This window comes from Quercus suber, unplaced genomic scaffold (genome assembly GCF_002906115.3).
Source record: "Quercus suber isolate HL8 unplaced genomic scaffold, Cork oak 2.0 scaffold_185, whole genome shotgun sequence".
Taxonomy (NCBI): Eukaryota; Viridiplantae; Streptophyta; class Magnoliopsida; order Fagales; family Fagaceae; genus Quercus; species Quercus suber.
The window spans coordinates 1-11782 of record NW_027069643.1 but is presented as its reverse complement, the minus strand read 5'-3'; the positions used below and the strand labels follow the sequence as shown (position 1 = coordinate 11782).

Genomic DNA, 11782 nt, shown 5'->3' with positions numbered 1-11782 from the left:
AAAAAAAAAAAAAAAAAACAGATGCATCTTTTCATAAATTATAAATTCTAACTGTGATATTTTTAATATTTTTTATTTTTTGAATAATTTTATAGGACAGAAAATTTAGTTAACATTTAGTATGTGTTTGGATTTAACACTTTTTGCGTTGCGTATAGTCATTTCATGTTTATTTATTTATTTTTTTTTCACGTGTTTCAGGAGCAAAGATGTCTATTACGGCTACTGTTTATGCACTGTTCATGAACAGTAACCGCAAAAGTTGACTTTCTAACCATGAACAATGCATCCATGGTTCACAGACTCACAAATATCATTTTTCAGCAATTTTTTTATTAAAAATGGATCCCGCAGTATTATTCACGTATTTAAAAATTATTTTGCTATAGTATTTTCAGTTTTTAGTTTTAGCAAAATAAGTCCTATCTAAACGGACTTTTAATGTTCGTCAAAGAGATGATTTTTATTTGTATTTTTTCTGAATCCATCAAAGAAATGATTTTTTTTTTCTTTTTTTTTGAGATCAAGCTTTAATGTCCGTCAAAGAGATGATTTTTATTTGTATTTTTCTGAATCCATCAAAGAAATGATTTGAGATCAAGGTTAATGATTACCATATGAAAAATAAGGTTGTTGGAATATTCCCAAAATAAAAAAAATAAAAAAAAAAAAGAGTCAAGAATTGTAGCCAATAATTCTAAGGGACAGCTAGACGTCATGCTTCAAAAAAATCCAGGTCATTCATTCAAATTTTCTTTCCTACTCTCTTAGAAGTTAGAACAACTCTTACTTAGAAAAAAAAAAAATATTAAATGGATTTGTGTGTAACTATATATGAACAATTGATTTTTTTTTTTATTATAAAAAATTACATTAATTCTACCTATAGTTTGGGAGCTGTTTAAACTAAATCCTACATAATACAAAGTTTCAATTAAAACTCCCAAATTTCAAAATTATTTTTACTTTTGTCCCCTCAAAATCACTCTTGATTATAAGTAACGAAAAATTAAGTAAATTTTACTTGACAGTCTAGACACTACTTTAGCCATTAACGAAACAGAAAGAAATAATAAAAAATTAAATGTAAAATGAATAGTGCTGCAATTATATATTTTTACACAATTTTATATAATTTGATGTAAGTGAATTTTTGATTTGATTGACTAAAATATGTTACTCTTCTATTCTACAGATTAGTCTCACCATGCGTGTTGTTTTGCTTACAAAATGATAGAAATAATTTCTAGCGGAGTACCAGGGTATCCAATGGGCCATAGTATGGGACTGGTCTATCCTACAGTTTATCTTTATTCTTACTAATATTACGTATAAACTATATCAGTAACCCGTTTTTTCTATATATAGAAACCAAAGCTAGAAGGCTTGGAGGTATAGCTTTCAGCATAATAGCAAATTAAGTTAGCCATATGGGAACTCGAGCTCCATTTCTGCTATGTCTCCTGGCCTTAGCTGCCTTGTCTGATAGCACACAAGGTGCAACACCAACCCATTATTCTGTTCCTTTTAACCGCACCATCTTCCCAACTGGTTTCATATTTGGAGCTGGTTCAGCTGCTTACCAGGTAAATATTGTAATGGGATTAGTCTGTTACTCTTAAAGAGTTGTAGAGAAACTCATAAAATTAAAGCCTGTACACATGGTAGCATAAAATGTTTGTTTGGTCTTCTTTTTTCTCAGTCCGAAGGAGCAGCATTCACTGACGGTAAAGGACTTAATATTTGGGATGTTTTCACCAGGAAACAACGAGGTCTCTCTCTCTCTCTCTCTCAATTGAATCAGAAATATCAAAGTGGTCCATAGGCTCCACATATCCTTTTCCATAGACTATTAGTAACTTGCTACTTGCATGTATTGGCTAAGAAAATTGTTAAAAGGGTAAATTATAAAAACCTACCTGAGGTTTAGGAGTAGTACCAAACACGTCCAAAACTTTTTCAAAATGACCAATTTGGTCTTTAAACAGCAGCGTAGAGCGTGAGTTTGTGGGTAAACCGGCTTTGAAACCATTTTAGTGGCAGAGGTTTTTGGTCTTTTGTTGAGTCTATGAGCTTAAGCTTGAGAATGAGAGAGAGATGTTTGGTCTCTGTGAAGAAGAGAGAGAGCAAAAGAAAAGGGGAAAATGAAATTAACTAACGGGGTTTGGTTTACAAACAGCGTTAGTGTTTAGGACTAGTTTGGTCATTTAAAAAAAATTGTATGTGTTTGATATTATCTCAAATCTCAGAATAGATTATCGTAATTTACCCCTGTTAAAAATTTACAATATGATGTAACAATAAATGTGATTAATGCCATAAATAATGTTAATGATACGCCTTCATTCAAACTTTAGCTATTGCTATGATACTTGTTGAAGAATTAACACATTGTGAGACTCCAAATGAGGCCTCAAACACATGGAGGCACTACCAAATTCAGAAACTTAGTTTAGTGTCCAATTATATTTATATAAATTCTTTGACTCATTTGGTCTTTTAAATTTTTTTTTTATTTTTATTTTTTTATGTGAGATTTCTACTCATATATATATATCCAACAAAATACTAAGAGAATATAAGTAGAAGAGATTTAAGGGTGTTCACCGGTCAAGTTTTTTTGTGTTCGATATCAATCTGCCACTAGACCCCAACTCCTTTAGTTTGTGAACTTCCTCACCCGCTTTCCACAAATGGTTTTGAAACAAAATAACTTCATTATTTTTCCGAATTTGGATACATTAATTAAACTCATAGCCATGTAAAGGACCTTTATGTGATCACAATAAAAATTTTCCCGTTTTGATTTGAGAAATTTTCACAATGGTCTACAGCAAAAATTGCGGATTATAGCAACGCAGATGTGGCACAAGACTTCTATCATCGTTACAAGGTATGCCCAAAAACTCCAATGACCATCTATACGTGTTTATCTGTTGTTTTTTACAATAAGTTTAAAGACAAATATTTTTTATAAGTGTTGAGGTGGTATATATGTTGACATGTAGTAGTGCTAATAAAAATTCTGTTAGTGCTTGCTACGTAAAATTTGTGAGAGTTAATGGAAATATGAAGAAATAGAGTAGAGAGAGATAACATAAAGTTTACATGAATTGGCTGAGTGGCATATGTTTACAGAAGAAAATTTTGACGGCTACATCTTCATGGTAATCTCAATTCTACAGGGTATATGTAATAAATTTGGAGGTAGAATTAGACATGTGTGGTCTGAGTAATATAATTGGACCTCTTTAAGCCAACATACAAACCTAATAATGATACCTCTAAAAAAAATTAAAGTTGTTCTATTAACAACTTACTATCTTAATAGAAATGAAGAAATAATATAAAAAAATATTTTTTATTTTTATTTTCTAATTAATTTCTAAAAATGTTGCAGGAAGACGTACATTTAGTGAAAAAGATTGGTTTGGACTCCTTCAGATTCTCCATCTCATGGTCCAGATTGTTCCCAAGTAAGACCCTTGCACTAGATCAATCTCAATGTTCAAAATTCATTAGCTATTGATATTTCAGTTGGGTCCATGACACCAACAGTGATCACAAATCTGGGAAAAACTTAGTTCATATTTGTCGTATTGCAAATGGGACATATGATAGCATTGAATAATGTGCTTTTGTCTCCAGAGGGCAAAGTAAGTGGGGGAGTGAACCCAAAAGCTGTGACTTTCTACAACAACCTCATCAACGAGCTCCTCTCCAATGGTGAAGTTCAAAACTTTTCTTTTATTTTCAGCTAATGCAATGTTTCTAATGCTACTATACATCTCAAACTGTATGCTATACACAATAATGTATAATCAAAGCCCTCTCCTTTCACGAAATGAGCTGAACTCTTAAGATCTACCATTACAAGTAAAACGCGTTTTGTCAAGGATTAGCCAATTCCATAGAAATATTATCCTAATAAAGTTAACCTATAAAATTTGCATGCAATTGAACAATTTATGTCATTTGTCATCAAATGCTGCTCGATCGTCGTTCCTCCTGACTTACTTTAGATTAATCTCAATTGGGTTTTTGTGCAACTTAGTGTACTCTTCAGTATCTCTATATCACACTTATGACCATTTAACATTTTACCATCTATAATCTTTGTATATATAGTTTAAAAGGGAAGACCTAGGGACTCAAATATATATGAATGGATTGTTGCTTCTACGTACACCTTGTTTCGTTGTTGCCTGGAAAAATAATATATATATATATATATATATATATATATTATATATATAATTTTAAATTTTATAGTTGTGAGAGCCTTGTGGACCAGTTGTGGATTGATTTGAATGAATATTATATTTCCATGTTTGGCTAAATAGCATTAGAAATATTATCCAGTCTTATGTTTTAAGTAGATACTGTCTTAATTTTCATGGAAGTAATCTGTCAAATTGATGTGCTGACACTGACAGGTGGTGGTTTTAACTTTTTATGTTAGTATTTTCAAACTCCAAATGTTGGTGAATCATTGATTTATTATGTGTTATAACTTCATATAGTAGTTTTTGGTAAATCATTTGGACTGTAGGGTGAATGGAATGCCATAACCATCCAGCCGAGTGAGTGTAGCCAACAATACTTGAGAATCCCAACCGTATTTTCGTGCTGGCTTCTTTGAGGTTATGTTCTATTACTTTATCTTGTTGTTGATGCTGTCCACCTCTATAAAAGAAGTCATTGAAGCCATTCCAATTCCAAAATCATTCCATTCAATCCTTGAGGAATTTTCACTGGATCCTTTCCCCCACCATTTGACGATGCAATAGCCCTTGAACGTGGGGATAAAAATCAACACACCCCAATGATAGATGAGATTGATTTTGGAAAATGGCATGCTCCCTTTGGTGCAAAATTTTCCCGAGCTTACATGTCGAGAATACACGTCAAGAATTTGAATGTAAACCACTAATTATCGAGAATACATGTTGAGAATTTGAATATAAAACCACTGGGGCATTAGTTTGAAGAAAGATTATCTTGGAAGATTGCATTTAGAAGATTTAGGGGTTACGAATTTAGAGGTTAGAGATTTAAGGGTTAGCGATTCTGCTGATACAATATTATTGTAACAAATAGTGAAGATGAAAAGTGTGGTGATGTTCTTTAATAAGGTTAGCAGAGTTACATATTTTATCAAAATTTGTGGGTTTTCATGTGTTGGAATAAAGATAGGTTTTACATGTACAACTTGTGATGGGTTCTATTACGTTGGCTAATAAGATAGAATGTAAAGTTGTGGGGGTAGCTAGATTATTAATATGTTCAGTGGTGGCTTCAGGAATTTTTGTTAAGAGAGTCATTAAGAAACTTAAATTTTTTTTAAAAAAATTAATAAAAAGAAAACTAGAATATATCGAGTTATAGACCAAAAAAAAAAAAACATTAATTTTTACAATTTCCTTTTACAAGTTTTCAAATTTTGAATTGTTACACGATAGTTCATTACAATTATTTATTGCCAATATGGGTAGCTATGACATTTTATTTTGTTAACTTTGTCTAAATTTTTATTTTTATGCAATTAATATTACATATTTGTCATTGTTTTTATAAATATTTTTAAACTAAATGACTAAACTCAACTCATTGCTCTATATTAATTATTGACACATACAACCACACTCATTCATACATAAAATAATTCACTACGTGTTTACTTAATCAATTGAATGCTTAAATGATCACTAACTTGCAATTTTTTTCTTGAATTTTTCTAACTTATGACAAAAGTATTATAACATGATAATATACACACTCATGTAACAAATCCTCTCTATTTCCTAATTATTAAATTAAATAAAGTTATATTATATTTATATTGTACACACAAACATCCATGTACACATCATTATTCACACAATGACATTATAAAAAAAAAAAGTAATGCACACAATTAATATTAAACACATTTATACACATTAATAAAATGACATTTACAATGCACAACACTTGCTCTTACTTTAGAGTAAAAAATACTTGTAATAAGATTGTATAAAATTTAAGTTAAAGTGTGCAAAAATATTTTTAAGAGAAAAATTAATGTATTAAACTAAAAAAAAAATTATATTATATATATATATTTTTTTTTGAGTCAGGGAGTTCATTTGAACCCCTGAACAAAGAGTAGAAATGGACCCCCTGAACAAAGAGTATTGCCGCCTGTGAATATGTTAGATGGAACATTTAGACCTTGGGTAATGTGAGACATGTATCCAAGCTTGAAAGAAATTTTTTGTTAGGCGAGCTAGATTCTTTGGGCTATGGAAATTCTGCCAAAGGTGGAGTTATAGAAGTCACTAAAGGTGCTTTGGTGGTGATGAAATGAGGAGAGCTTTCATGAATTTGTATGAGTTGATTTGTGAGATAGTTAAATGAGGAGCATTTGGTTTAGAACTTATAGAGGAAAAACAGTCATGGATGGAAGAATTGGCTGATATATATGGTTGTGAAGCCAAGTTCAATAGGGAAGTTTAAGCATTTTTGCGCTGAATTGAACATATATCTCTTGTTGAGAATGAGGTGGAGCACCCTATCCACAAATGGGGTGCAAAGGGCCCGAAAGAGGTACTAGTATGCACCTCATGGGCCATTGGTGGAGATTTGTTAAATCTAGTGCGTAAGATAAATAGTTTGGGTTTACTAGTATTACTGGTTTATTATTTGAGATTTTTTGGGTGTGGAAAAAAAAAAAAAAAAAAAAGCTAATTCATTGTAAAAGTGATAGTGCTATGTTCATTGTCCATCAATGAATTTGAGTAGTTTTGGTATATTGGGATTTTGGATTTGTTATGTTTGTGAGAATTTATATGTGGATGTATGATGTAATCACTTTTTTTTTTCTTTTTTTAAGTTGGCATTGCACTTGGATATATGTATGATGTTTATCGAACCATGTTAAGGTCAATGACAAAATATTGTTACTCTTGTAAGGTTGAATTTAATCAACATTTTGTTGGTTTTATTCCGTGCCAATTTGCTTGTAATTTAGCATTTAGAAATCTTGTAGTTATGTGAGAATCATGTAAGGGTAGTGTATGAGAGATTGTGAAGAAAAAGCTCAAGAGTGTGCACTCAACAGGGCCTCACGACTGGATCTCGTGGCTAGCTCGTTGCTGGCAAGTCGCCAGAGGCACACGTGTGAAGCATGCAGATGTGCTAAAGAGTCCGCCAGCTAGAGCGCTACAGGACAAAACTTCAGTCTGGCCATTCTATTAGTTTGCGATTTAGACTCGTGACTCAGTCAAGTCGCAAACCACTCAATTTAGGAAAAACTGACCTTTCGCATTCCAAACATACACAAGTATAAATACTCCTTATACCACGTATTATAGAGTGCTTCCAGAGAGAATTTTGAGAGAGAAACTTTAGAGAAAAACAGATTAACTCATCAATAATCTTCATCCTTGTTTCTCCAAATTCTTTACTCTCACCCTCTCCATTGATATATCCTTGAGATGTACATTTAGCCAATCCTTATCTCACCATACTTATATCAGTGAGAAGGTAATTTGGTGCTTGGAAAGCAGCTAAGAAGGGACCAATTGATATTAGTTGATGTTATGGGTTATAGCAGAATCGATAAGCTAGAGAAGACAAATGTTTGGCGCAATCTCGTTGGAGCAAGAAGTTTGGAAGGCTTAGGTACATTGGGTAGATTAGGCTTGGAGGGTCTTCTACTGTTCATGTATCCTAACTTCATTCTTTAGTGGATTATTGACCGCTTGGAAGGCGGCAGAGAGGTTTTACGCGCGAGAACTTCGGTTTCCTTTTCAATAACACATCGTTGTGTTGTTTTTGTGTTTGCATTTCTCTTCCTTAATCTTTGCCATTTAATTTTTGCTGTGGTTGTGATTTTATTAGTTTAGATTGTTTTATCAATTCTATTTTAGTTTTTTTTTTTTTTTTTTCATATTCGCACATACATTGTTTGATAATAAGCTTGAATTAGTAATTTGTAATTTTGGGTCTAAACATTCATAGGTATTTTACACACATTTTGAACATTCAACCCTAATTGATTTCATTGAGGGAAATGTTGTATAACAGTCATAATGGCCCGAATAAAGTGTTTATCCTAATTATTAGTTATTACATTTGCTTAATTGTTTAATATTATGAGTCACAAACAAAGACCCAGTCCATTAGGATTCTAATTGTGAAGAGCTATAAAGTGAATAGATATTTAAGAAAAATTACATCATCAATAACAATCAAAACTTATTAATGGGAATTGGGAAAGTTTATAAAGAGCCTACACAAAAGGAGTCCCTTGTTGAGTTCTGTATTTCCATCAAAAAAGTTTATAAAAGGTCGTTCATAGACTAAAGAATCTTTATAAAATTTTAGGTTTGGTCTTGAAGGTACTTGAATAATTATAGTTAAGGTATGCTCCATTTATTATGTTGTGAATACTCTATATAAATTTTCTTACAAATGAATGTCAAATGGGTGTATTCTCCACACACACAAAACAAAACAAAACCCAAAAAAAAAAAAAAAAAAAAAAACCCCTCTTTTCTGATTGCTACAACATAATATTTAAGATTTTTTTTTCAATTTTTAATTCGTTTATATTTAGGATAATTGATATTTTTTAAATGCATAAGTCATAACAATAAAATGTAAAATAGAATAAAATGAGACATGAATAGGACTTTTCCTTATTTAGATACATGTCTAACATGACCGGGTTTGGCCGAAGATTACGTCTCCTTACATAAACAAACCTTTCTACTTAAGACATCACATACAAACACAATAATCTCTCCAAACAGGACGAAGTTTGGAGAAAGAAAGCATAGCTAGCTCTCCTTATTCTCACAGATCACACTGGCACAATGTCGATTTATTTTAGGAGGAACGACTTGAACCAGTAGGCAGAGTATTTAAGTGTCTTTTCAAGTTGTCTTATAATCAATATAAGTAAGGCCAAATCGAGCTGTGAAACCAGCATCCCACTCAAATCGTCCTGGAAAGACCACACGTAATATCCCTTCACTTTCACACCCTCCCTGCCAAAATCATACTATTAGCCTTCACTAAAACAAAATGTATATTTTAGTGACGAAATTTTCTTTGCCTTTTGATAAGCTTATTTCATCATTTTATTTTGTTATTGCGTATTATGTACAGTTATACTTAGAAAAAAATTGAAACTTTAAAAGGTTGTATAATCTATTTTAAGATGAAAATGAACTCATCCAAATGAATCTAAATCAAGTAGAAAATAAAGGACGTTATTTTCATCGACCTCACTTGATAGCTTGTGAAATATATGATAAATGTCCATAATGTATCTTCCTCAAACTATCTTTGATGGCATCTTTAACTGGCAAGGAGCTATTACTTGCATCAGCCATTCCTGCAAAAAGAAGAGCACAATCAATTACACTAAAATATTAGTAAAGACAATGCAAAAACATGAGGGAAAAGTTTTGTTACCATTCTCGTTATGTACTTCTGGATCGTTGTAATTCTTCTTTACATATAGCAGAAGCTCTCGAAGCCCCTTAGGATAGATGAAAGCCAGCTCAATGCAGTCTACAAAACAGTTTGCACTATATTCATTAGGTAAAAGCATACAAGCAACATGAAAGAAAATAACACAAATGCGTGAGTACACAGAGAGATAGAAGAATATGTACCGCTACCGATAGAAACCCCATTTTTTTCAGCTGTGGAGCAAAGAAAATGTATTATAATCCTGGAATGGCAAAGAAATGAAAAGGATATTATTATTGTTATTATCATTATTGCTTACTAGTAGAGTGGTTGTTCTATCTGTGTAATAAGTAACGTTGACACCGTTGGCTGAGGGAGCATTTTTCTGCATAATTTGAAGTGTAATAGTTTATGCTAAGAAAATCAATGGACCCTTTTAGCAACTTGGATTGAGCTTCTGTGAATCTGGGTAGTCGTTCCTTTACTGCTGCTTTCATGCTCTGGGGATAGACACCAAATGTGATTGGATGGGCAACCTATACAAATAGTGGATGATATTTCAGTAATTTTCTTTTTCATTTGTAATAGTGTTAATTATTGTGCTAATCGAAGTTTTTCATATATATACTACAATTTAGAAAATGAGTGATGTTATTATAAAATTTACCATATAACTTTTACAATGTCAACAATAACAAAAAAAAGACTAATTCTGAAATTCATTTTTATGTTGTAATCATCCACCAATCACATTTATTTCTATGTTACTTGATAAAGATTGTATAGTAAAATTTGATAAATTTTTTAGAGTGTTTTAACCTATGGCGTCCGTTCTTGATAATAGCTCTTTATTATCAGACCAAGACACACTAGTCAGTTTTTGGTATAAATGAGAATTGAACCTTAGATCTTTTATTCAACCATCAGAGACTTTATCTGCTAATTGAGCTAACTAGAACCCATTTTTTAGTGCATTTTGTGCTTGAGTTCAATTTGAGTAAATTTGAAATATTATAACAGTTTCCAAGAAAAAGATGAACAAATAGGGAAAAAATGATGAGAAAAAAAAAAAAAAAAGTTTGATTTTAGGGATATTCATTGTGCTCAAAGGGACCGAAAATTTATGTCACAATCAATACTCACAACCAAACATGAAATCAAGAGCTCTGGAGGCTGCCTTTTTGCTGCTAGAAGACTGGTCTTTTGGTATAAACCAATGGGTCACAATTGTAATCCCAATTTCTCCCTTTGATGTGGCTGCACTCATATAAAAGTCAATCACAATTTTTCCAACATGACATAATCACTTTGTTAAATTAACATTACAAAGTTTATTAGTGAGAAATATGAATTTTTTTTTTTTTCCATCAAAATGAAATATTATAATATAATCCTTTTTGTTTATTTCTCTTTGTATTTTTTTTTTCGAAGAAAAAAAAAAAAATATATATATATATATATATACAAACTTGTATTTCTCCCTATACAACTTCACAGCATAGGCATGAGCAAGCAGCAAGTGATGGGCAACAATGTAGGGTTCAGTGGCTGAGTTACCAGCAGTACAATTTCCAGCATAGCTAGAACATCCCCCGGTGCAAAAGTACCAGAGCTATGCCCATACATGGTCCATCCATTTGGTTCATTCATCGTAACCCAATGCTTAACTCGATCTCCAAATGTTTTGAAGCAAAAATTAACATAAGCCACATAATCCTCCCTATTGAACCAGATGGTTATTAGTTATTCATATTGCACAAGCTTAATTATAAGAATTGCAATGCATCTATTTTGTCCCATTGTCTAGACTTACACAATCTTGGGGCTTAAGAATGCACCATACTCCTCATCTAGTGCTTGGGGAGTATCAAAATGGAGCAAAGTCACAAAGGGTGTGATACCTGCCCGCAATGGGATTCAAATTTAGAAATGGCATATAAGAAAAATGCTAACTGATACTCTTAAGACAATTGTTAATAATTCATTTAAAGAAAATTTTTATGGGAAAAAAAAGTAATTAATATTTTGACAGTTTTTTTCATTTTTCATAAAAGTAATATCAAAACTTTCCTAAAATAGATTGTTAACTATTGCCCTAAAGGCACCCGTTAGCATGACCCATAATTAAAAATAGTAAAATAGTGAAATTTTCAATTTTTTTTTTTTTAAATTCTTTCAAACATTTTAATAAACCCATTGAAGGTCATAACAAATTATACTTTTTTATTCCTTTTTTTCCCCATTTTTGGCTAAGTGAATGAAGCAAATATATAATTTATTTTCAATCCATTCCATTATTTTTAAATTCTAATAGAAT

At 31.6% G+C, this 11782-nt stretch overlaps 1 protein-coding gene and 1 pseudogene across 1 annotated transcript; one reads left to right on the top strand and one right to left on the bottom strand.

Moving 5' to 3' along the window:
- The first annotated feature begins 1396 nt into the window (after positions 1 to 1396).
- Positions 1397 to 3796, top strand: LOC136069724 (vicianin hydrolase-like). The gene is made up of 5 exons (XM_065778526.1): positions 1397 to 1586; positions 1703 to 1772; positions 2835 to 2893; positions 3401 to 3476; positions 3649 to 3796. The coding sequence occupies exons 1-5, from the start codon at positions 1431 to 1433 to the stop codon at positions 3759 to 3761; spliced, it is 474 nt and encodes a 157-aa protein (XP_065634598.1). The 5' UTR covers positions 1397 to 1430; the 3' UTR covers positions 3762 to 3796.
- Positions 3797 to 8762: 4966 nt separating this feature from the next.
- On the bottom strand, positions 8763 to 11366 carry LOC136069728 (vicianin hydrolase-like; annotated as a pseudogene).
- Positions 11367 to 11782: the final 416 nt, after the last annotated feature.